At 49.8% G+C, this 26,368-nt stretch overlaps 2 protein-coding genes across 2 annotated transcripts in view; one reads left to right on the top strand and one right to left on the bottom strand.

Annotated features, from left to right (window-relative positions):
• Nucleotides 1–14,494, top strand: part of RHBDF1 (rhomboid 5 homolog 1) — a 46,051-nt gene extending 31,557 nt beyond the window's left edge. Inside the window, exons 5-19 of the mRNA XM_078862826.1 lie at nt 1,302–1,503; nt 1,955–2,158; nt 3,130–3,258; nt 3,780–3,970; nt 6,093–6,383; nt 7,159–7,270; nt 7,736–7,810; nt 8,479–8,640; nt 9,142–9,239; nt 9,349–9,412; nt 9,565–9,659; nt 10,140–10,215; nt 10,614–10,714; nt 11,726–11,879; nt 12,739–14,494. Coding sequence (XP_078718952.1) covers nt 1,302–1,503; nt 1,955–2,158; nt 3,130–3,258; nt 3,780–3,970; nt 6,093–6,383; nt 7,159–7,270; nt 7,736–7,810; nt 8,479–8,640; nt 9,142–9,239; nt 9,349–9,412; nt 9,565–9,659; nt 10,140–10,215; nt 10,614–10,714; nt 11,726–11,879; nt 12,739–13,164 — 2,380 coding nt within the window. The 3' untranslated portion in view covers nt 13,165–14,494. The remainder of the gene's footprint in view (nt 1–1,301; nt 1,504–1,954; nt 2,159–3,129; nt 3,259–3,779; nt 3,971–6,092; nt 6,384–7,158; nt 7,271–7,735; nt 7,811–8,478; nt 8,641–9,141; nt 9,240–9,348; nt 9,413–9,564; nt 9,660–10,139; nt 10,216–10,613; nt 10,715–11,725; nt 11,880–12,738) is intronic.
• Nucleotides 14,495–15,461: 967 nt separating this feature from the next.
• On the bottom strand, nt 15,462–24,696 carry LOC144931037 (zonadhesin-like). The gene is made up of 10 exons (XM_078854964.1): nt 24,517–24,696; nt 22,465–22,721; nt 21,918–22,198; nt 20,612–20,826; nt 19,774–19,909; nt 18,965–19,149; nt 18,050–18,153; nt 17,663–17,726; nt 15,989–16,085; nt 15,462–15,842 (listed from the first exon to the last, which is right to left on the bottom strand). The coding sequence occupies exons 1-8, from the start codon at nt 24,694–24,696 to the stop codon at nt 17,666–17,668; spliced, it is 1,419 nt and encodes a 472-aa protein (XP_078711090.1). The 3' UTR covers nt 15,462–15,842; nt 15,989–16,085; nt 17,663–17,665.
• Between the last annotated feature and the right edge of the window lie 1,672 nt (nt 24,697–26,368).

Raw genomic sequence — 26,368 nt, forward strand, 5'->3', positions numbered from 1 at the left:
CCCAACTAGAATATACAATACATAATAAACTGCCAAGACAAGCAATAGAAACATTTAAGAAAGATTACAGTGTGCTCTGCACTGTGGTTGGGAGATGGCTATTGATAAATGTATCAATGGCGACTTAAAGGTGAAACGTTAGACCAAGCAGAATTGAAAAACCAGGCTGCTCATGTCAAGTTACTCTTGTGATAAACAATTACAAACTGATAAAACACACATTCATTGTTATTACATTTTAAACGGTAGCATTCTAACAATATTATTGAGAAGTTGTATTTATACATTCTACAGCTACCCACTTAACAACAAAAATAAGTCGACTTATTAACCTGACCTTTTCCAAGTAAATTGCCCCCCTCTCATAACGACACGACTACAATGTTCAACAGATCTCAGCAATTGGAGCCACACAATTGTTCAACCCAGACTCCTGGTTAAATGTCTGTGTGAGCGTGCACATGCACGGGGAGTGGCAGTCTAGTGGTTGGCGCACTGCGCTACGATTAACTGGTCCTGGGCCTCCCCTAGGTCAACTTAGCCTAAAATGGGTACCTGGTGCGGTGCGCTTACCAGCAGTAGGAAAGCGGCTGGGGGTGGTGCTGCCCAACACCACAGCCATAGCGCTCTCCCCAACAGTCTGGAGGCTATATGGAGCATCTTTTCCCTTACTCTTCGGTTCTTTCAGTAAAGTCACGTAGGTATAAAATAATAAATAACGACGTTTCGGGCACAACACAAGCGTCCGTCATCAGGTGGGAAAGCATGATCTGCTGCTGAGGCAGACTGTTTATAAAAAGTTTGAAATGGGTGTAGCCCAAGGGTCATAAAGAAAGTGGCCGGGGCTAGTGATGTTAATGTGAGAAATTAGCATGTAACTGTAAGATAGGAGAGCGGCCCATTACTTTACAATCGACTGCCACAAGAGGTTTTTTGGATTAGATCGACACAGCTAATGAGTAAGGTTTGTCACGTAAATGAACCATATCAATCCATTACTAGTTCAGCACACTGGTGTGTTGGACAGTAAACTCACATGCCGGTAATTAGAACAACCAGCCTCATCAGGCGACAGCCAGAGTTGTGGAGAATTCCTCCTGGTTTTTTTCTCGTCTTAAAGAGGAGTGGGTAAATGTGGATATCGTGGATCATATTTGGCCACGAAAGCTTACGTGTTAAAAATCGCGTGCCACACTTCCGCGAAACGCAACGGTGCCTGGCTTGGGCCGAGGCTGCACGACTCAAAGACACCCCCCCCCCACCCCACGCCCGCTCATCGGACCTGTCGCATGCACCCCCAGGGGCACGGCCGAGTGGTTTGGCGTGGGCCGCGACTGCGAGGCCGAGCAGCAGCGATGGCAGAGACGCACACGCAGGCACTGCAGCCTGCACCTGGGCAAGCTCAAGCCGCAGTACCTGCGCGAGATGGAAATGCCCAGCCAGGACACCATCTCCCAAGCCAGCAATGAGACGCCGCAGCCCTTCTACCTCGGCATGCAGAGGGTAACTGTCGGTCGGCGCGCGGTAACTATTTAAAAAAAAAATCAAGTCCCCAAGTTTTTGCCGTGTATGCCAAAAACAGCCGGCGTTTCGTGCGGATTTATGAAGCCTTCAACGTCACCGTGTTCTCGGTTGTTAAATGACCCAAGGAAGAAAGAAAAAAAAAATCGCTCGTGCGCTGCCTATAAAAATGGGTTGCGGAAAATTAAAGGGACAAATGCACGAGCGCGTTTTGCCATCGCGCTACGCAAGGTGCGAACTGTGCGGCGACAGTGGACTCGGTCTGTGAAAAAAAAAACACTCGCAGCGCAGCCACGTTGACAAACAGCCAAGTTCGCAATCCTTAATTATGGCACTGTCGCCATATTTTTTGATAGATTGCTTTATTTTTGTTGTGGGTGGGGGTGACGGGGGGGGGTGAGTTATATATTTTTTGGTTCTTCACCGCCGGCAGATCTATGACCCACTGGCACGTGGACGAGCCTACAGGGCCACGGATGACTTCTACGATGGAGTCAGCGTCCCGCGCACGCCGATCACGCCCGGCGCCGCCTCGATCTCCTCCTTCACCAGCTCTGTCGTCGGCCGCTCCTACGTGCGCCGCAAGCGGCAGTCGGTCGCCAAGATGAGCATCCGCGCCGCCACCGCCCTGGTCAAGGTGAGCGCCGGGTCGTTGCCCCCCCCCCCCCCTCCCAACCACAGAAAATCCACGTCCGCAAAAAATACCACGAGGTGACACGCAGCTCCGGTTGCGCGTGCAAGTCGCAGCTTCCCGAGCGCAGTCAAACCAATCGTTGTGATGTCGGTTTACACGAGAAGGCTATCGGAGAGGGTTTTTGTACGCGAGAATGTAAAATTTGATGCCTGGAATGTTACGTGGCCAGCAACAGTCGGGACTGCTGGAGGTGTAAACGTCACGGTGATCTCCTGCTGCTCCTCAAATGAGCATTGAGGCGGTGCCCATCTCTCATCTATCGCCCCGAGTCAGTGGTGGGAAATTCCACATTCCTATGGCGGGGGGTGAGATCAGAGTTAATATGTTGAGAGGAATAGCTAAGAGTTAATACTGTACATTTATTTATTTACTGCAAACTGGGAGAAATGTAAGACTTGCGTGCCAGCTCTAGTAGTGCTCGTTCAGTGGCTTTGCTTGAGGGATTGGTTTGGGATCGGATGGCTCGTTCGTCGCTGCAGTTATCGGCCACGAACATTTTCAAAGCACGCCCTGAACTCTGGACAAGAACGGATCAAGCCACCCTGGCATTGACAAAAGTGACGCTTGGATTGAAAATAAAAAAACCAGCGGTGATCGTAGGCCAGGGAGTGAGCAGGTTACAGGGATTCTTCAGCAACGCATCATTTTTAGATGGCAAATGTATTTTGACACGGAGGCATCAAAGAAACGACTAACGTGCGCGGGAAGACGTGCCACCAAAGAGATGGAGCTATGGAATCGGCTCGTGCGCAGGTGCCAAGTGGGTTGTTATTATTATTTCGTAGGATTGTGGGAGACGACGGCGGACTGGGGAGGCCGTCAACGCGCACACCGAATTGCCACGTGCCGATGACGGCGACGGAGCGTTTTGACGCTTTACGAACACTGCAATGTAGTGCGACCTTTCTTTCCAGAGACGATCAATCAGAGAGGGAACCTTGAGGCTGGGACCAATGCAGCGCTGCAGCTTCGTGCCCACGAGCTTCATGGACGACGACACTCTGGAACACGTGGAGGAGCTGGATACCTCCTTCTTTAACAGAGTGAGTTGCGACCCCCTTGCACAGAGAGTCCCGTGGCTCCACTTGGCTTTGGCTGGTGCACACAGCCGGGTCTACTTGACTAATGCACTCAGCAGTGTATTGTTAATGGGTTTGTCTAATGGCATACGTCATTTTGTGCACTGGCCAGTGAAGTGCGAAACATTTGTTGGACAATGACATCGTTGATTATTCTTTATTTTTTTACAAAATAGTAAAATGCTGTTGTAGTGACAAATGGGATAAAAAAAAACATTTAACTTTTTGGTCAATACTTCCACACTGCGTGATGACAAAATAGCGGTTGTTTTTATCGTTGGACTTCATGAAAATGAAAAATAAAACCGCCTTTAAAAGCGTGCGCGAGCAAGGCACAATGTCGAGTGGGGAGTCGTGTACCGATCCACTTAAGAAAATAGCTTGTCACAATCTCCCGGAGGACAATGGCGCCGTCGACACAATGGCACCCCTCGTGACGTTCCTCTTGCCCGTCGCCGCCGCCGCTATCGACGGCACACTCCCAGGAAGCCGCCGTGCCGGAGGAGACGTCTGCCTACCTGGACGAGGTGTTTGAGTCGATCCCGGAGGCGGCCGTCTCAGCGGAGGACGAGGAGAAGGAGAAGGAGGAGGAGGCATCGCCCCCCCGGCCGGAGCCGCCCGACCTCTCGGGGATGCCCCTGCAGCGCGACGCGCTGGAGATGGCGCACTGCTTGCTGTGAGTCCCAACACGCTCACACACAGACACACACCTGTACACACACACACACACCTGTACATACCACTCACACACACACAGACACACACCTGTACAAACCACTCACACACACACACACAGACACACACACACACCTGTACATACCACTCACACACACACAGACACACACCTGTACATACCACTCACACACACACACACAGACACACACCTGTACATACCACTCACACACACACACACAGACACACACACACACCTGTACATACCACTCGCACACACACCTGTACACACACACATCTGTACATACCACTCACACACACACACACAGACACACACCTGTACATACCACTCACACACACACACACAGACACACACACACACCTGTACATACCACTCACACACACACAGACACAGACACACACCTGTACATACCACTCACACACACACACCTGTACACACACACACCTGTACATACCACTCACACACACACACACAGACACACACCTGTATATACCACTCACACACACACACACAGACACACACACACCTGTACATACCACTCACACACACACAGACACACACACACCTGTACATACCACTCACACACACACAGACACACACACACCTGTACATACCACTCACACACACACAGACACACACACACACCTGTACAAACCACTCACATAGACACGCACACACACACCTGTACATACCACTCACACAGACACACACCTGTACATACCACTCATACAGACACACACCTGTACATACCACTCACACACACACACACCTGTACAAACCACTCACACAGATACGCACACACACACCTGTACATACCACTCAGACAGACACACAGACACACACACACCTGTACATACCACTCACACAGACACACAGACACACACACACCTCTACATACCACACACACAGACACTCACACACACACCTGTACATACCACTCGCACAGACACACACACACAGTGACAAACCTTACTCATTGGCTGTATCGAGTGGTGGCGGGTTTAACGACACATTTATATATTTACACAATCTAACCCCAAAAAAACTGTATTATGGCAGTTAGCTATTGTTATTATCGTCTATTTTTTGTTGTAAATTATTATTATTGATCCAACCATGGGGGTGGGAGGGGGGGGTGTACAACTTCCGCGACAAGTGAGTGGCGCGTAGCGGGATAGGCGGCTCGGACAGACAACGCGAACGTGCAGGGCCGCAGCTTTGTGCCGCAGATTTATTGTCTTTTAAAATTGAGCCCATCGTTTGGAATGAAGCGCACGAATGCCCAGACGCATTGAGTGATGCAGCAAGCAGAGTTTCTGAGCCAAATAAATAATTAAGGGTTACCGCACCGCATTTCACCGCGATGGTCTCGTGCGAGATTAGCACGTGGAATATTTCACATCCGGACCCTACCACTCGAGCGGTCTGCCGTCGGGATTTCGGTATCGTTGTCCAGCAGCCCAAGGAGGGAGCCTTAACCAAAGTAACGTCCCACAGCGTTACGGCTCAAGGGCACTCCACAGTCTGAATGCGGTGAACAACTTCAAACAAATGGGATATCTAGTTACCGGCATCTGCCGTTACACGTTCCCCAGACATCTCCGAAATTAATTCTGCATCTCACATGGCTCGTGGGCCGATTTCACGGTTTAGTTTAAACGCAGTGAGTGGGCACCAGGGCCGGACTCGCGTGGCAAGTGGACAGGACCCAGTATTTTTAGGGGCCCCAAAAAATATAAATACGGCTTTATAATGATTGTAATCCAATATTGTAGCGCAATGATAAATCATGTACACAATTTGCAACTAAGGCATGACTTTGTATTCTACTACCAGTTGTGAAACAAATTAAAATAGTTTTGTTTACTTCAACTTTTATTTAGTTTTGCAATTGATGCGCCACGTTTAAAATCGAGAACTGAAACCGCCAAAAGGTGAATAACCATGGAGCGTTAGGCATTAGGCAAGGATGGTGACGAAACCAGTTAGAGCTAGCCCCGGGCCCCTATAAAACTTCACTTGGGCTCCGAGCAAATGCACGGGCTCGCAGAGCAAGCAAGACACGGAGGCTGATGCCACGCACTGTCCACCCGTCATGCCGCAGGCCGGAGAGAGGGTGGAGGAAGCCGAGTCCGGGTGGCACCACCGCCCAGCAGCAGCAGCAGCAGCAGGCGACGGCGGCGGGCACCCGCGTCCCTCTGCGGCAGGAGGTGGTGAGCACTTGCGTGCAGCGGCGGCGGGGCAAGCGCATCCCTCGGCTGGTGCACGAGCTGGCGTTCGTGCGCGAGAAGCGGCCGTACGGCCTGGGCATGGTGGGCCGGCTCACCAACCGCACGTACCGCAAGCGCATCGACAGCGTGACCAAGCAGCGGCTGGAGGAGCTGGACGACCACAGGTGTGCGCCTGCGTGCGGGCATCGCCGATACTTCAGCTCCGCGTGCCACAGCAGAATTTGGTGCCACTAGGAGGTGACATTTTAACGGATTGGCGGTACACCGGTGTGCGATGAATCATATTAAAACGCAAAAAAAACAATTCCCGCGATTCGCAAAATCGGTTCACGCGATGCCAAAGCAGTCGGAAGACTAAAGGGAGTGTCGGTTTAAATTTGTATTGTAGACTCCCACGGAGGACCAGCGTTATGCCGTACCGGTGTACTGCCAATACGTACATTTAGCGATGCACCGGGAGTGGAAGTGTGCCCCGCATCCGAACTGGTACGCCATTCTGGCACTTCCCAGAACGGCCACCGGCATTTGCCCGACACCACGGCATTTTCTGAACGCGGCATGCAAGGTGAAGAGGTTTTCATGCTGGCACTGCTACGTGTCCATTTAGAACACTGGAGATACCAGTTGTTGTATGCGGCTAATGAAAGCGAGTAGCGGGATAAAAAGCTTAGAGGGCAAATACAGGCAGAGCTCGATTATGTCACTACATGGCAGTTTCTGTACAGTGCTGCTTATTAAAGTGTTTGAGAGTGCAATTTGCTTGTATTGGCCACTCAAAGATGTTAATTGTGCTGTGGCTGCCACCTGCAATGTATTTTAGAGAAAAATACAAACGAGAGCCATGGTTTGAGACTCACACGCGTTATAAATGAACCATAACATTTTATTTATAAGAGTTTTATTTGGTATATTCGTGTGCGCGCACGTCACGTCTTGCAGGCCATACTTCACGTACTGGATTACGTTTGTGCACATCTTGATCACCATCCTGGCCGTGTGCATCTATGGGATTGCTCCCGTCGGCTTTGTACAGCACGAGACGTCTGGCACGGTGAGACGACCTCTCCGTTTCCCTTACCCCTTTATAGTTAACGTTATTTCTTCTCGTTTACCCTCGGGGAAAGCCTCACCGTGTCTCAGGAGGCCCCTGTGCGAGTAGGGCCTCCAATAATTGCTATGCATATTCCAGAGGAGTATAATTTGCTATAGGATTATGTGCGTACTAGGAGGCACGATTGATTTCACCACCCACACAGTATTTTAATGTCTCACCAGCGTTTGAACATCTTAACGCCAGTTTTATTGCCAGAAAGGGTAAAAGCTGTTATTATTTTTCAAACTTTGATACTGCCAAAAACGTCCCGTAGAGAGTGGTATTTTTGTGTTAATCACCCTGTTTTCTGCTGTCTTCTTCAACTTCACAAACGTGGTTGAGCGGTCAACACGGCAGCGTTGCCAGTGTTGACGATGTATTTGTGTGCGTGCTTTAACTGGAATTGTATTTCACCACTTGCAGATTCTCACGCACAAAGGAATATATGACAGCGCTACGTATCTGCAGCATGAAAACTTTTGGATTGGTCCAAATTCGGTAAGACGCGATGATGAAAAATTTACTTTGCTAATTATTTATGGGCTCGTGTTAAGATGCTCATGGGCGTTTTGACTGAAACCATTGAGGAAGCCTCACCAGCTGAAATGGAAGAGGGACCCTGTGCCGGTGACATGACCCAAATGTCAAAATGTAACGTGATTACTGCATCCGCAAATTGGATTGCCACGTTAATGCACAGACCAAAACACAGGATATATTTTTCAGGCAGCGTAGGTCGATCAAAACTGCGCAGTTTACTGTTATTAAAAAAAATAACAATTCCACCAGATCTCGGTACAATTCAATTCCTGCCAACCGCATAACGGGTGCGAATTCCTGGCAGTCCCGATCAAATTTAGGACATGTGGTAACTGAGAAAATTACTTTCTTGGGAAATACCGCATAGCAACATCGCCCCCGTACTGGCACGCGAATACCCATTTGCAGACCAATGCTGCGTACGGCTCGTACCGCACAGGGGTAGCCGACACTGGGGGTCCCCCCCCCCCTTGGCTAGACCGCAGCAGGGCATCGGAATGGTCGAGATTAGACGTGGTTGTCAGGGCACTTGGAGTTGCAGCGGCAACACCACCATTAAAAATCTTTCTAATAAAAAAAACGCACCATACATTGAAATCTTATCCCATTCTTTCCGACGTGCCCAGGAGTCTCTCATCCACCTCGGAGCAAAGTTCTCCCCGTGCATGAGGCAGGACATGCAGGTGTTCAATCTGATCAAGCGGGCGCAAGCGACGGAGCGCGAGTCCGGGTGCTGCGTCCGCAACGACGGCTCGGGATGCGTACAGACGTCGCGCAAGGACTGCTCCGTACGTGTGACGCAGGGCAGAGGGGGGGCCACGGGACTTCAACGCAAAAACGCACGGTCGCTTAAAAACCACCAACTACTGCGTTAGGTTTTCACGGTTGCACTGCGGAGCCGTTTTGTATCGCTTGGCACGATGCCCGACGTTTCGCGCCACATGCTGGGGGGGAGCGGAGAACATTCCAGAAGAAGCTACCAGTAGGTGAAGCAAAACAGACGTAACCAAACAACACGGCGGACCAACTTGTACACATCAGAGAGCTATTGGTTACACCTCTTTGCAATATTCGCCCCAAACCGGTTTGTGAAAGGGGAGCAGTAACCTGTGGTATCAACTTCGAGTAAATGTTCTCATTAGGTGAAATACAAACCAGCGTTTCTTGAACATTTCCAGGGGTTTAAATGGACTGTACATATATTTAATAGATTCAAATATATATTGTTTTTTTCAACCAAGAATGGTTGCAATTTACGTACTTAAGTTTTTTTCACGTGATTCGTGCAGGAATCGCTGTCAACGTGGATTAAGTGGCCAGAAAACGATTCTCCCTCGCTCGGAGAAGTGGCCAGAACATCTGGGGCAGTTTGTGGGCAGGACCCAAGGCAAGTAAAAAAAAATGACGGTTGTACCCACAATAATAAAAAAACGCATTAGTTTTCGTCGTCGCGATAAGCGAAATTAAATATCGTCTCTCCCCCTTTTGTTGCACAGAATTTGCGAAGAGCCGGCTTCGGTGCCGCCTCACGAGTGGCCGGATAACATCACAAAGTGGCCGGTAAAATCCTCCTCAAGTGTTTCCCCCGACACAAGCATCGCAGTGTTCTTTTGTTTCACAAAAATAACTTCTTGGTTTAAAAAAAAGTTCATTTGTATTGCCGGTTCTATTTTTAAAAAAGCTTAAATTCTCCCTTTTTTTTCTTCTTTCAGATTTGCACAAAAGTGGCCCTGGGAAACTTCACCAGTTTCGCACACATGGATTGCGACGTCACTGGACACCCATGCTGCATTGGTACCAAAGGACGGTCAGCGATGCATTCAGCTCTCAATTTCAGTCGTCGTCTTCCGCCCTTCATGTGGCATTTAAAAAAGCAACCAACAGAGCATTACAACCGTATGCAAAGATTCGCAATACGTTCGATGGCATCACGAGTTCCTTCATGCATAGCATGTGTATCTCCTGTATAAGCGTATGACGGGCAGTGCGCTGGTTGGGATGAACGGATTGGACTTCGGCCGTGCTCACAACAAGGCCACCATTTAATTTACCGTAGTTGGAACGTGATTAAGCGCAGCCTTCAATTGCAGGCTGAAGCCAGCCAATTCCTGTGGGGGGGTCAATTAATAGATACACGGCTCAGTAATGTCCTTGCTCCTGTTCTTGCAACCGTGCTGCACATGGAGGCTCATCTTGAAATCGTCAGATTTGTAAACTCGCCAGACTGACAATGTGCCATCTACTGTGCATTAATCAAATCGCAATAATTCTGCATTCTTGGACACAGATGTGAAATTACATCAAGGGAGTACTGCGACTTCATGAACGGCTACTTTCATGAAAAAGCAGCCTTGTGCTCGCAGGTACCAAGCAAAACACACTGCAATGATGCACCATCATCCATACTATACGAATAATGCAAATTAATCATTCGCCGCTGTGTTTTTCGGATGGTACCTTGCGTTGTGTGGCACGTCTGACGTTTGACTCCACTTGCTGGGAGGTGACTTCAGTTACTGAAGATCAGACTGGCTCGACAGCTTTACTCGCTGCGATTAGTGCAACTGTGCACAGAGCACATCAAGGTTGATGAAGTCGTTTCTGGAGCTCCCCAGCTGATGGGGTCAAACGCCGGATATGCCGAACGCCGCACCGTACAACCCAAACAGCCATCGGAGACCACAACTACAACCTATGCAGGAATGTGAATTAATCATCGCTCTGTGGGTGGCACGGCACACACGCGTGCCTGTGGTCCCAGGTGTACTGCATGCACGATGTGTGTGGCTTGCTGCCCTTCCTCAACCCGGAGGTGCCTGATCAGTTCTACCGCTTGTGGCTGTCGCTCTTCCTACATGCTGGGTGAGCTGGAATGCCCTGCGCGCACACACCACACATCAATGAGCATGACGATCACGTGAACTCCGGTCATCCTCGCAGCAGTGACTTTTGGCTTGCCATCGAAGGAAGCCCGTCACTGCACACGTTTGTAGATGTGCTTCTGCGGCCGTCTAGAATGCTCTTCCTTCCGACATTTTGAGAGCACTGGGAGCCATGCACATTTAAATCTCGATTGAAAACGGATTTATTTAGGACTGCTTTGTGTTTATAGTGTGTCGTCCTTCCTCGCTCACCTCCGATTAGCACGGTTGGCTACGTACGGTGCGAAAGAAGTCCATACATACACACACACACAATATAGCTCATCTGCTGCCGGATTAAGGCCAGAAAACAAATGTTGTGCTATGGACATGCGGTGCACGCAGCTGGGCACTCGCACATGGAGCAGTCACGTGATGGCCGTCGCATCTCTGGGCTACTTGCAGCGTGCCAACTCGCACATGCTCCAGCCCAAACACGTTTGCACCACTAATCTACCTCCAACAAATTCCCCTGCTCACGCAAGCGATAGAGAGATTGGATTTAGGTCATTGCCACTATGGGGGTCCATTAAAGGGGCCAATCCAAAACCTGGCAAAGACCCGCCAGTCTAGCCTACACAAACTGTTGGGGTAAGTGCTGTTAGCTCGCATCTATCAAGTCCGGCAAGGTACGCAAAGGGGGGGGGGGGGGGTGGCAATGTTTACACTGCACCAGGTACTCATTTGAGGCAGAGTTGATCTAGACGAGGGCCAGAATCAGTTTGGATAAGTCGCCCGAGGTGGCGGCCATGAGTGAGAATCTGAAGTCGGGTTGCCGCATTCGTAGCGAAACGCCTTGCCACGGCTCTGGAACCATCACCACAACGCGAAAAATCACAACAAACACACGGGGATGCAGTGCGAGCACTCAGCGATGCGAAATAAAAAATAAACGGGAAGTGGTGACAGCAACTCGTTTCTTGCCGTGCGATCTGCGACCTTCCCTGTGCAGGATACTGCACTGCCTGCTCTCAGTCTGCTTCCAAATGACCGTCTTGCGGGACCTCGAGAAGCTGGCGGGGTGGCTGCGCATATCCATAATCTACCTCCTCAGTGGGATCGCGGGCAACTTGGCCTCGGCCATTTTCCTGCCGTACAGGGCCGAGGTATGGAACTGCATCCTGCGCGCGTGTGAAAATGAATTTTATTTAAAAAGGAATGTTCACAGACCAGGCCACGACTGTTTGAAAGTGCCATAGGCTGCAGACAATAACGCTGCGTTGTGATCAATGTGTACCATAATAAAGGCTCAGTCCTTTGTTGTATAGACTAGCCGTAGTCTCAAGCCGCACCTTACCATAATAATAAAAGTGGGCCGGTCCTGGCCCATCCCCCTCCCCTAAACCAGTATATATACCAGGTAGTATCCCTTGGAATCTCTCATTTACTTGATTACAGCAAGCGTGCTGTGACGGTTCCACCTGAAGACGGAAGCTTGTGTTGCCTCTGAAACGTGATTTTAATTTTATTTTACTTTTATTAATTTAGATGTTTTACCTACGTCACTTTACCGAAAAAAAACCTAAGAATATGAATACTTGCAGTCACGAAAGCTTCAAATCTAGAATTCCTAAAAGGAAATGAATTAATGTAACAGAATGACAAAGGGTGAGCTGTAGTAACTCAGACGGATTGCAGCCACTAAAGATTCTTAACATTAGCACCAACTTAGGTAAGCGCCTCGGCGTTAAATGTGTTAAGGCCATGGCACTGATTCCACTCCATGTGCTATACCCCTGTATATACGGCTGTGTACAGAGGGGGAGCCATGGGCACACGATTTCATAAAACGTGGCATTGTTTTAGTTGCTGCTCCAGATCAAATTGAACCATTGACCCCATCATAGAAAGCGCCGTGCTTGCCGACCCTTGTACCATGGGGGCAGCAGTGTCCAGCAAGTCGAGCAAGGGGGTGTGGTCTGTACATAGAACGCAACGTCTCACCCACCAGACCTCTCCTTGCAGGTGGGACCAGCCGGCTCGCAGTTCGGAATCCTGGCGTGCCTCTTCGTGGAGCTGCTGCAGAGCTGGCAGGTGCTGGCTCGGCCGTGGCGAGCACTCGCCAAGCTCCTGGGCATCGTCCTGTTCCTCTTCGCATTCGGCATGCTGCCCTGGGTCGACAACTTTGCACACTTCTTCGGCTTCCTCAGCGGGCTCATGCTGTCCTTCGCCTTCCTGCCCTACGTGACGTTCGGGCGGCTGGACAAGTGCCGCAAGCGTCTCCAGATCATGGCGTCGTCGCTGGTGTTTGTGGGCCTGTCCGCTGCCCTGGTGGTGTGGTTCTACGTCTACCCCATCACCTGCTCCTGGTGCGAATACCTCACCTGCATTCCCTTCACGGAAGAATTCTGTGAAAAATACGACCTGGACCCAAACCTTCACGGGGTGTAAAATGTTTCACCCTTTTGCACATTCTTTTAAAAAGCATTTAAATAAACGAAAGGACTTTAGCCAAACCAAAAAAAGGTTTTTATAAATCACACGAAGGGCTTTGGATAGCATTTATCGATGCCTAAAGCTGGTGCTGCTTTGGTTCAAAATACACGAACTTGAAACCGTTCCATCAATAACACCACAAGTGTTATTTAGTCGAAGAGTTTATTTGCAGCCTTAGAACCGTGCCAAAAAGATGGATTTTGCCAGATTGCAATCGATCTCAAAAATTCCACCCTTCTGCTTCGCTGTCAAGACTGCCTTTCCAAAAACAAACCGAAACTCGTTATAGGACTGCATTATTTTTTAGCACGACAGAACACACCCAAGTTGTTGGTCAGATCCAATTCCAGCACCCCGCTTGATGTGCAAGACAGTTGAAGCCCCTCCCCCCTCCCACCATTGACGTTGCAAACCAAATGAAACTCATACCAAGGCAGAATCATTAACCCCTTTGGGGCTACAAAGGTCACTCATGGATTTTATCATTATGCAGATTAAAAGACGGGGATTCTACCAAGTGCAAGCTATCAGGAATGCACCAATCACACCTGGGCCAGTAACGTAGGATGCATAAGTACCTGCCTTGCAGCAAGTGGCCCCAGCAGCATGGATACAATGGTTGGCGTTTCGTTTCGAGTCCTTCAGCATTTCAGAACTTAATGGAGTATTTACTGCACACAATATTTGGCTTAACCAAGACCAAAGAGATCCAAAACTGCCACCTGCTGGTTGCACAGTAGGTCGTCGTGAAGCACAAGCACATTCGGCAGATCAACCCTCAGTGTGCGCGGTTTTGGGTTGCTGCCACATTGCGTTCGGCGTGTCCGACGTTCTGCTCAGTGTCCAGGGGAGGAGCGTCTTCAGGAACTACTGCGCCATCGTGGGGAAGCCGCAAACTCCAACCTTTGACAAAACCCGTTGGGGAGAGCTGCAACAGCACAACTGCGACAAAAACCTACAAGGGCTTTTGTTTGACCGGTTGAAAATATAAAAATCGCTTGCGGTTACAGCGTACCGCAACCTGCACATCGAACGGTTGGGTTTTATGTTACCGAGCAATTGTTTTTAATGCTGTAAATGGAATTGAATTCCAAATGACAATGTAATGTTTGTGTGCAAACCTTTAGCTTTATAGTGCCTTGCTGCAAAACCCACATTTTTGGGACCAACTGAGAAGCCCCTTCAACAGCCTTATTTAATTTTATCTGCCACTATTTTACACGTGGAATTTTTGTAAGATGACCTTTGAAACTGTAGTGTTTTAACTACATAAAATGGCACATACCAAGGGAGATAAGCAGTGTTGAAATGCAATCAATTTTTTTTAAATGCATTGCTTATTTATTTATGTTACAATCATTAAAATGCTGTATGCAAGAAATCCCGATGGTGTTGTGATTTTGGTGTTCATAATTTACACAGCAAGTCTGACGTTTCAGCCCACGACCTTCGGTTGAGGTTTATTAGTCTGCACACATACTAGGTTCCTTTGAATTGACCCACGTCCATGACAGAATCACCAGAGGCACTGCTGGTACAAAAGACGACGTTACACAAAGCAGAGTTGAAGAGCAATTTGGCACCACCAGAAATCAAAAACCACCACGCGGAAATGAAAGGATTCAAGCGAACACCTCATCATGCCCCTCATTTTATTTTCTCATGCACGGGAAAAAAACACGACCAGAGTTCAACTTAATCACACACACGGCAAGCACAAGCAGAGCGGTGGCACACGCAGCCGCAACCATCAAAACGGGCGTGCTGAAGTGCACCATCCCTGGGGAGAGAGAGAGAAAGAATTTGATGCGTGTGCTTGGTGATGGAGAAGCACAAACAATAACAAGCACTTCACAATTCAGTAGTAATCAATGTACACCCCCCCCACCCAAAAAAATATGACATTTCCAGCAATGGCCCCGTTTGGGCAAGTCCTTGCTAGCAGCTGGCCTCTGCTTGTTTTGAAGGATTTGTCCAAAAAGTTATTATATTCTCAAATAAAACCTCTTTCAGGGAATTGCTGGATGGAGTTTTTGGAACGAGATATTTCAGCCTAAAATGGAAATGCCAGATGGTGGGTGGCCGTGCCTTCGCATCTGCAACTCCTAGGGGTGGAATGCACTCCCACCTCTCCCATAAATTGCCAACTTAAGTCCCTTCCACTATTTAAGTCGCATTTTTTTAAAAAACTTGGTTTACTCCGGGCCTTTACGAGTCGACTTTTGTACAGGTGTGCTGCTGTGCATCTCGCGACAATCCATGTTCTTCCTAAAATAATATCATGCCGTTGGTGTACATTGAGACGCAGTTTTGCATGAATGACACCGCCCATTAAAAACCAAATATTGTAAAAAGGTGCAATGACAAGAACGACTAGGCAACATTGTTTGGACACACGGTATGAATGGAAACCAAAGAGTGAAGTCCCCAGCGCACGCCGACTCGCCTTCCAGCGCAGGAGTCTCGTCACTCCACCTCACGAGGGGACCACGGGTGAGCAGGTAGACCGGCGTGGACACAGACGAGATGCTGCTGCTGCTCCTCCGTCGCTGCTGCTGCGTCACGCAGCCCCTCCAGCACCTCGAGTCCAGCTCCGTTGTCTTGCACACCAACATGTAGCAGTGGACGTAGAACTTCAGTGTGCGGGAGGGGGGGGGGTGGAGTGGAGATGGCAGGGGAGGATTAGCGGCCATGTACACAGATGGCGTAACGATGCGCGCCAATTTCACCGGTAACTTGCGCACACACACACACATCTTCGCCCCAATAGGACACTCACGTGGTGTGCGTTTGCCATCGTGAAGGAAAAAGCCTTGAAACTGAAGCGCTGAGTCGTCCGGCTGGCCGTGTGGTTGTGGACGTTCGTGTCGAGGCACCTGGGGTCGAGATTTAAATTAAAAAAAACCACGTCCATGTAGTAGGGGAATCGGGCTCAAGTGCGGCTCTAAAGCTCCAAGCAGTACCCATGAAATGGAATGCAGGACAGTTCCAGCAGTGGTGCCGGCCACATCAACTGCTTGTAACAAAGAGCAAAGCGCAGGGGCCGCTTCTTGCCGTCGTGCAGCGCCCGAAGCGTGTTCAGTGTGCGACGCGCGCGATGATCGGCGGCATCATGGTCTGACGTTTTTACTCCGTTTGCTAGGAGCGTCTTCAGGAATTTTGCGCAAAACGTCAGAAAATTGCGCTCGGACACGCAGTATAATCGAGACGTTATCTTAAATCTTGGCACAAGCCGAAAGAGATCATTCATGCATGATAGCTGGTCGAGTAGGACAGGTATTGGGCCCAACTGACATTTAACATTATTACTACCTAGAAACTCCAAGTTGGGTTACTTAACAAATTCCAGGTGTATCAATTTAAATCCAGTCAGGCGGTGGCAATCCACATTTTAGGAGCTCAATCGCCAAGGAGCTCAAACAACCAAACCAGCACGGCGAAGCACAAACAACCCGACATGGGCAAAGTGGAAAGACATTCATCTAGCAGCAGATCGATGGAGGGGTCATCACCATCAGATTGACAGGCCGGGATGCCACCATAGGCAAGTACCAGTTTATACCAGTTTAAGCAGTGGGCACGTCTTCCTATGCACCCAGCGGATAGACGCATCGGGAGGTTGCGTTCAGTGAGTGTTGAACGTCTTTCGCACTGTACGTAGTCAATCATGCTAAATCAAGGGGGGGCAACTAAACTAATTATAAAATAAAGCAGCGTCTCCATCTAGATGATAATGGTAGGAATCTCTGGTTACACCAGCCCACAGGGGATTATTTTGTCCGTCGTGCATTCCAAATATGGGAGAAGTTGGGTGGGGAAGGTGGCCACGGCACGCAATCTCTACATTTAAGCCGCCAATTCGTTGAGCCAACATTGGAGGCAAGGTCACTTCCGAATCGTATACAGCTCAGTGGGCCCTGCCCGGTCAAAATAAAACCTTTAGTTGAGCACTGTACACATTTCTGCACAGGGCACTGTACACACGTGTACTGCAAGGCTTGTGCCCGCCCTCAGTCGGCTATATTTGCAGAATACACCACGCCACCGTTGACCCTGGCCATTGATCGAGCAACCCAACGTTCCTACCAGCTCCCTCCGCAGGAATATGATTTAAGTGCACAGCTCTAGTGGCTTCCTAATAAAATCAGAAGAGCGTTCCAGGCGGGCTACAAAAGCTCCTATCGAAAGTGCACGCGATGCGGTGACCATCTTTGTTCGACAGCCGGCGAAACAGCCCGCTGCTGCGAGGACGGGGCAACAAGCGTCTGGCCAGTTTTGAAAGGAAGGCGACCATACTCCCCCCCCCCCCCCACAAAGAGTCTCCGTCGAGCACGTTCGAGTGAAGGGGCTCCTCCCTCCTGCCACCGGCGAGAAGCCGGCCACAATTCCAGGGGGCTACACAACTTTTACGGCTTAAAGTTCACGTGCAAAAAAAACTACATTTCCAACTCACCCTTCAGAGATGAGGTAGTGCTTTACCAAGTCCTGGGAGTTGCTGGTGGGCGTAGCATAGCAGTCTATGGTGAAAAGCACGAGGTCAAGGCCGCTTTTGATCGACACCTGAAGGTACAAGTATTGGCCCAGCGACACGCTCAGTGGGTACTGGCTGGGAGAGAAAGCCTCCGTAAACTGTGCATCCGTGTAGAAATCCATCTTCAAATCCAGGCGTGCATAAGCGATCTGTTCCAAGGACATTTTAGACCAATTCGCCTTAAAGACACCTTGACTCAGCAACTTGAACCTTGGAATTTTGCATCTGCACGAAAAAAAAAACTCCATTTGGATTCAAATCAGTCTTACATATTATCCCAACCCCACCTGTGATGTGGTGGACGCTCACATTGCGTTGACGAGGATGCTGATGTAGTCGTACGTGACGACCATGCTGCTATCGGCAGTCGCAAGGGTTACAGTTTGTGTGAACACAAAGTCACTTTCCTTTTCCTGCAAAAAAAAACACTTTAAAACAAATGCCAACGATCCCTTTACCAAACAAAAACAGAAATTCCAGCCCAAATAGAGATTAAGCCAAGGAGAAAAAATGCCAGACATAGGTGGCAGAATGGACACGCCTTCCAAATCACAAGCCCAAGTTCAATCCTGCCCTGGCCAGAGTAGACGCAGGAAAACATTAACCAATCACAAAGTTAGTAACAGGCCCACGAGATACCCACTGGGCGAGTTAACCGTTGTTCGTCCTATGTGGCTTGGTGCCTAGCAGTGGTCAGATGACTCAAGAGGTCAGGTAGAGCACAGGGGCAGCACTGCCAATACCCTGGGGTTAGAGGCTCCTTGGTAAAAAAGGGGTGGTTCAAGTGTACCAAGCTAACAAGTCTCAGCTTTCAAGGGCCACAAAAAAATCCAATTGAATGAGGATTTGGTTTTGCGTGTATTTTTCACAAGTTTGAGACCGTGCACTGGAAGCAGTTCGTTGTATTTGTTCTCCACAAACGGGTTGAATTGTGGCGCCACAATAATCTCAATGGACATCTGTCTCTTGACAGTGCAGGTTGCGGTGGCACAAGTGGTTTAAAAATTGGTAAAATGGAAAAATCTAAACATTTGCAACCACCACGAGCAATATCATTTTACTTTTGGCAGAGTACCACTAAAGGAAAAGCCTGGCAAACGGATCTTTGACCAAGGAGAAAATCTGACAAATCGAACAGCATGTCCATTACGAGCACTCCACCGTGAGGAGCACATTACCCAATTCGTTAAAACGCGGCCGAGGGAACCCTCCCAACGCGCAAACCTCCATGTCGGTCCCGCAACCCGCGAGCGAGACGTTGAACGTGACGAACTTCCCGTCGTCCAGCAGCGCGCAGCCCGCTGCCTGCGTGCGCAGCCTGAGCGAGGCGGCGCCGAGTCCCAGGAGGACGTCCTTCGGGATCCTGGCGACCATTCGCTCATCGCGGCACTCCACCTCCATGTGGCCATCTGGGGAGGGGCAGGGGAACCAAGTGGTGTCAGAGCACACGCACCACGTGGTGTCAGAGCACACGCGCGCCACGTGCTCCCCCCACGTGTCAGCAATCGTTTGCAGGGTTTTTTATTTGCCATCTCCGAATAGCGGTACGCACTCTATGTGCGTGCTACAAAACAAAAGGGAGGCAGTTGTTGGAATTGAGACCAAGAAGTTTATAGTGAATGCGGCAGTGGCAAAAAAAAGTCGCGGATGATCTTTTGACAAACGGAAGTAGCCAGAGTTAAGGGTGGCCAAAAAACGCACAAGCATCACAAATGTGCATACAAAGGGGAGGAGGTGCATCATCGTTTGTCAATCAACATTATATTACTAGGGTTGAATTTAAGCCAAAGCGAAAACAAAAATTTTGTATTGATTTTATTGTTAATTTATTGGGGCTGGTTGAAAGGCATCAAGTGACACTCGAGACGAAGGTTTGTTCACAATTGGAGACCCGCAGGTCACAAGACCCCTCTGCACAGCTATCAGAATGTGAATTATCCACCAGCACTGGATCCAGGGCTGTGGTTTAGCACGTACTGCCCTCAATGCTCATGAGCGGGAAACCGACTCAATGCATAGGACAGTCGACTTGCCCTGCTCGCAGCGGTAAGCCCCATCGGAGAGTCTGCACTGCGACGCTGGGCAGACGGTGGGTGCGCTGGTCAGAGTCCGGTTGCGCTGGCACGTGTAGAGCAGAGAGCAGTTGGAGTTGTAAAACTCCGCGTTTATCTGTTCAGAGGCAGTCAATGCAACAAGGGTAACATTATAAATCATCTCCAAAGTTGACTATTCTTTAAAATTAAACAAATAACGTTGTGATTTTAAAAATGCAGTACTATACCAGTTAAATGCTTGGGAAACAAAATTAATTGCGCAAGGAATTTTGGAAAATTATGAAATAATGCTATACCTAGTAAAGTCTCCAAGTCTCTACACTCAGCACACAAATTACATTGGGATCTTTTTCTCAACAGCGCAAATTTGGGATGCGGGAAAAAACCAGAGCACCCGGAAATAAACCCACGCACACAAACCACCATCTCTGCAGTGAAAGATTCACGAAGAGTAGAACGCTACCATCTCCTGGCTACACCACAATCCAAATACTAACACCGGGATCAAACTCGCTTCTAGCTTGGTGAAATCTGACAAGACTGGTCCACATGGCAAGAGCCTCGGCCAAGACATAAAACACCACGAGAAGGTTAAAAAAAATCATAGAGTGCCCTCCTCACGTTGCATTAGTTCCACTCCGTGGCGGTAAATTCCTAGGGGTGGGAAATTGAGAGTTTAGATGTAGAACTTATTTTGCACCGTACGTAGCCAACCGTGCTAAAACTGGTGGTGCAGGGGTAGTGAGAGTCGTAGTAGTCACACCCCCCCCCTGGTTAACGAGAGCGGCGTCAGCCACGTTCGGCGCGAGTCGTGCACCGGGTGGTAAAAGAAGCCCCCGCCGCTGCTCTCCTCGACACAGCCGCAGTCCTCCTGCGCGACACAGTCGCCGTCGTGCTTGAAGTAGCCCACGTGGCACTGGCAGCCCTCGACGCAGGGCCAGTCGCAGACCACCTCCTCGTCAGCCGTGGCGCACGAGGGGGGACACATCTGGGCACACAGCGTGTACTGGCTGTGGGGCGGGCACGCGAGCTCTGCAAACGGCGGAACACAACACGCAGGATGTTGGAAGGACAAATAAAACGCCCCGTTAAAAACCTCCAGGGTCCCGAAGGTGTATAAGCTGCCATGGTCTGGCGTGCCCCATGATAGAGCTTACCACACCCTACATTTTTTAGAACTCACCCCAACTTCGGACGACTTAGATCAGTGCCGTCTAAAGCAACGTTACTATTACGTTTGTTTGTCCTTCCCCCACACCTCCGACAAGCACAATTGGCGATGTACGGTGCGAAAGAAGTTCATACATACCACGATGTGAACTAAAAACTTTCACCACGGAAGGCTCACCGAGCAAGTGATTTTCGTAAGCAACACGTGATAGCTCAAGTGGCGTATTGGTATCGCGTGCAAATTCAGAGCAGCCGAATATGAATAGGAAAAACCCTCGAGCAAAAATCGACATGACCAAAGAGAGAAGATGCAAATGTCATATATATGTAATAAAAGACTTGACCACGATCTCTGGCTCAGTGTCCTTTATTCGGTCCGTACTGCGTTCCCACACGGCTGTCTCTCTTATTCTCTCTGTGCTGGTTCCGATGTCACTCCAGTCCACATCAGCAGCCCCGCTGTTCTTGTCGCTCTTGCAGCCCCACAGCAGCTCCGCTGCTGTACTCTCACACAGCTCCCTTGGCTGTTCCTGCTGCAGCTCTGACAGCCTCGTGCTGTCTCGCCTTCTCGTCGCTCCTGCGACTCTTGGCAGCCACCTCGCTGCCCCTCACACACAGCCTTACTGCCTATCTCTGTCTGCAGCTTTACACCTCCCAGTAGCTCCCTACTGTTCCCAGGATTGGCTCCCGCTTCTGACGGTGCCCCCTCGGCTCGTACGCCCGCGTGGCCCCACACCTTTCCATTCACACCCCGACTGACTTCTCCTTCCGGTTTACGCGCTTAAGGACCCCCTACCTTTCACCCACGTCACCTGGCTCCGCCTCCTCGTGACGTCACATCCGGAAGGTCGCTTTCGCCCGCATTACATATACAACAACATGTTTACAGCAGCAGGCATCAGCGTCGGGATCAAGCCCCACGACCTCCAACAAATCGGTGCGTCGCCGCTCACCGCAACGAGCGGCTGCCCGCCACTCGCCGACGTAGACGGAGACCTCGCGACAGAGCGCGTGGTAGTCGTGCAGCAGGGCGCACGCCGACGTGGGCTCGTGGCCGCCCGGCAGGGCCGCGTCGGCCACGCAGCTCTGGAACCACCAGGCGGGGGAGCGCACCGCGTGGCACGCGGCGAACGGCCCCGTCGGGTTGGTGAGCAGCCAGCAGGCCGCGCTGCTCGCGGCTGGGGCCGCCCACTGGGGCGTCGTGCCCAACGCCGCAGAGTTACTCAGATCACAGCTGCAACAACAGCGACCACGTGGTAGGACACCCACCCCCCCTCCAACAGTCACCACGTGCTAGGGCACCCCCCCCCCCCCCCAACAGTCACCGTGGTAGCCAACCCCCCCCCGCCAACATTTCCCAAGTGCAGTGCAATTACCGGTACACATTTGCCTTATCCATGTAAGGCTGCATTGCGGACACGCAACCAAACTAAAACAAAAAAATCTCCCACAAGATCCCAATAAAAACTATAAATATCATAAATCAAAAGCAGCACTTACTTGGAATTATTCAGAGGAGCGGCCCAGCTGTTGACAAACGCCACCACATCGCCGAAATCGTCCTCCCTGCCATTGTTGTTGCCGCACAATCCACCGGTGCGATTGGTCAGAGAGAGCACCTCGATCATGGCCGTGCCCCAGCCGTCATACCTCACCAGGTACGGCTCCGCGATGCTGAACAAGACCACGTGCCCAGCGCTCTCCAGGACGACAAACGAGGCAGTGGCCACAGGGAGGTTCCTTCGAATGCCGTCAACCTGCCCAAGTAAAACAAACAGAAACCATTACAAACTCGGCATGCAGCTTCACTCACAGGATGGATGTGGCAGCCAACGACAAACAAGTTTGCAAGCCGGATCGAGGCATCCTTAATGTGTTAGGTTCTCAGGATAATGAGAATAGAAGCCGAATTACAAGCACAGTTCTTGACACGAGCACAACACGCTTACAAGACATTGGTGGGAATTCTGATACAAGTCATTCCGGATTAAAGCACAGGGCATCTTACCTCACCGGGGTTTGTGCTTGTACTGTATCTGCAGCGTGTACTGCGCTGTCAGTCAGCAAAATTGTTACGAGCAAAGGAAATTGCACGGAAATACTACAATCGATCTATAGACATCCCCACTACAGGGGGAAGGACATTTTAAGCCTCCACATCTTTGCCAACAATCTCAATGCACTTACCAGGTACAATGTGAGCACACTGGCTCTGAAAAGGTACAGAGGCCAACACTTGCACGAAAATTCAAGGTCATAAGAGATCAGGAAGGGGGTGGGGGCACCTATAAACAAACAAATATCCTGAAATATTTCCTATTTTGGCAATTCTTGGCAGTGGAGGGAGAAAACACGTTACCCTTCACATTTCTGTACTAATTAAAAACAAAATACATTTTTCCCAAGTTATTTTTGGGGGGTTAGATTGCATAAATGTCGTTAAACTCCCCACAGCCAATAAGTAAGGTTTGTCACGTAACCAGCACATGCCCATTCGTTACTAGTACACACTGCTGTGTTGGAGAGCAAATCCACAGTTGGTTTCTCCGGTCAGGAGGGGGTTCTCATCCCAGTCACGGAGTGCTGGAGGGGGGATTCGGGTGCCAACTCCAAACTGACAGCAGCAAGGATTCCACGGGAATATTTTGGGAATGGAGCCACGAATCCAATATAGATGGGTCGGGTTAAGCTAGATTACCAATCAATACAGTAATTGGTCAGGAGTTGCATTTAAGAAGGGTCATCATTGTTCGAGGATGCTTAGTGGACGACGTGTGACAAATCCTTGACGATTTAGATTCTAAACGAGCAATTTGTTGCGTGCGAATTTGCGGTGGGTGTTAAGCGAACACCTTCACGGAGCTGTGGAGGGGATTAGTCGAGGACAACAGCTTTGGGCTCTCTCAAAAAAGTGTCACGTTCCGTAAAGAAACAAGTTCATTTTAGCTCTGCTAGGTCAAATGTTGTTTGAACATCCAATTTGGTAGCAGAATTCTCAATAGGGGACCCTTAAGTGGCAAGGTCGACAGGGATCTAAATCGGAGTAATTTGGGTCCAAAAGACTGGGCTTCTCCATTCACACCCCCACCACAATCTGAACAGCCAGAATTGGCAGTGTTGAATTTAAGGTAAAAAAAAGTCACGCAAGCAAAATGCTCCGTAGGACAAAGCGACAGATAGAAGCGTTAGACGTAGCGACACAGATTCAGACGTACAGAGGGACAAGAGGGAAACAAAGGAGGGACATGGGAGTCCATGCTCGTCTTCCTCCCAAAGCCACATTCCCTCAGCACCTCCTTCATCTCGACTGCCATATTCCAATTTCTGGTGGATGTACAACAACCTCCCCTAAATAAAAGTGGGTGGATAAGTTGCGCAATCGTTGCTGCATTCGGCCATGCACCCAGCATCCAGGGTTCAATTCCTGCCACAGCTAAGCACGGAGAGAACATGCAAACTCCAAATATACAGCAGGCGTCGATCGAACACGCGACATCCGGCACACCAGGCGAGGGAGTTGGCATCTCTTCACTACGATGTCGTTTTACTTACGTAGACGGCAGTGCCCCTCGCCAGGGTGATGGTGTCCGCTCCTTCCGTGATGTACAGGGCCACGGTGGAGGCCGTAGCGGAAAGCGGCTTCTGCTCAAGCCTGGCCACGACGCTGCAGCTCGGCTTGGACAGCAGAGTGAGCAGTGTGTAGTTGCACGCGTGGTGGACGTCAAATGTCATCCCGTCAAAGGTGCGGTAGTGGGGGTCACCCACGGTGTGGCACTGTTCTGCAGGGTTGTCGGATAAAAATAAAAAGGACTCCTGATGTTGCCACAATGGAATTTTTTCACGATGGTGAAATAAAATTCAATGACGTTTCTCACGATGTCAGTTTTGCAAACGCCATTTTTCTGGTTGTGATATTCTTACCCCCCCCCCCCATCCGCACCATTATATGCCTCAGTCAGGTAGGTAAAAATAAATAAATATTAAATACATCATAAAAAGAAATAATAAAAATAGAAAAAAATAATAAAGCACGACGTTTCGGGGGGCAATACAAGTCTCCGTCATCAGGTGGGACCGTCACAGCTAGATTTACTGTATCAAGCGAGGCAAAATTCCAAGACTTACTTTTCTTCGGGACGCAGTAACGATTCTCATCTTTAAGGACGCAGAAGCCATCGCAAGGGAACGGGCTACACACGACCCGGCGGCTTGATGTGCATTTGCACAAACTTGTGCAGTTGGCGTTGCGAAATGTGGATCCAACCTAAAAGAAAAAGACGGACAAATGAGGAGACAGTCTACAAAGTGTGGGTTTCTACACCAGACGTTGAGAATCCAGTTTGCCTTTCCACACCCGACTGTTGATTAAAATAAATGAACATTAAGGATTGTGGATTATATCAGTTACAATTATGCCATTGTCCAAACTTCCGCCAAGTAAAGCGCCAGGGTGTTATACGGCTTGACACGGTCGATCTTGAGCTGCTCTACAACGGATCCAAAGGATTTGTCACGGCTGTGTGCGTAGATTTAATTAAATCCAGCTCTTTTGGAGTCAACGAACGCAGTCCACCCCTTCGTCATCAACTCCCTCCCCAAAATCAACAAGTATGCCAATCGGCGAACTCCAGATTCGTACACAAGCAATTACCATGGTCGTCTCCCTCGGTACACTCATCTCGTAGCAATGCTGAATGACCTTGGGCGACGTTTTTATTCACCAATATTTGTCGCGTTAGTCCTCCGACAGACTTGTTCACGCACAGAGGCCATTGCCGACTAAATCACTCGACAGTTTCTCATAATTATCCAACTTGCATAACAGATTTTAGAGCAGCAAGTTGTCCCTTCCCAGGCTCCAGTGACTGCCCACAAGCCGTGGGTCGCTGCGGTACTGCTACAAGATGTAAAACGTTTATACAAACCCCATTAGAAAAACCTCACATTTAGCAACGTCCCACCCCCCCCCCCCCCCCGCTGGCAGCCGAATACCCACACCTCTGATTAGCACGGTTGGCCATGTATGATGTGGAAGAAGTTCATACAGACACAATAGCAGGTCAGTGCTGTGTGTACCTGGGACAGCTGCCACTTGGCTAGACCCACAGCAGGACATCGAAAATGACCCCAGCAATAGCAAGGGGCAGAGTTGCCAGAAGGCATTCCAAGCGCCCTTTAAGAGATAAAAAACGCAAACCACCTAAACCCTCACGATGGCGCGAGCCACCCCCTCTTGACCGACAATCTCGCCTCGTAGTAGCGGGCGCCGTCGATGCACCCGCACTGATCGGGCAGCACGCAGCGACCGCCGCTCCAGACGAAGCCGAAGTCGCACGAGCAGCCTTCCAGGCAGGGCGCGTTCACGACGCAGTCCTTCTCGGCCTGCAGGTCGGTGCACGTGGGA

This window comes from Lampetra fluviatilis, chromosome 1, assembly GCF_964198595.1.
Source record: "Lampetra fluviatilis chromosome 1, kcLamFluv1.1, whole genome shotgun sequence".
Taxonomy (NCBI): domain Eukaryota; kingdom Metazoa; phylum Chordata; class Hyperoartia; order Petromyzontiformes; family Petromyzontidae; genus Lampetra; species Lampetra fluviatilis.

Coding starts and splice junctions, on each gene's coding strand:
- LOC144931037 (XM_078854964.1), bottom strand. CDS start 24,696: ATGACATTTGACGTCCACCACGCGTGCAACTACACACTGCTCACTCTG. Junction 22,199..22,464: donor GCTCCTCTGAATAATTCCAA/GTAAGTGCTGCT, acceptor CTGTTGTTGCAG/CTGTGATCTGAGTAACTCTG. Junction 17,727..18,049: donor AGCATCCTCGTCAACGCAAT/GTGAGCGTCCAC, acceptor TTTTCACCATAG/ACTGCTATGCTACGCCCACC.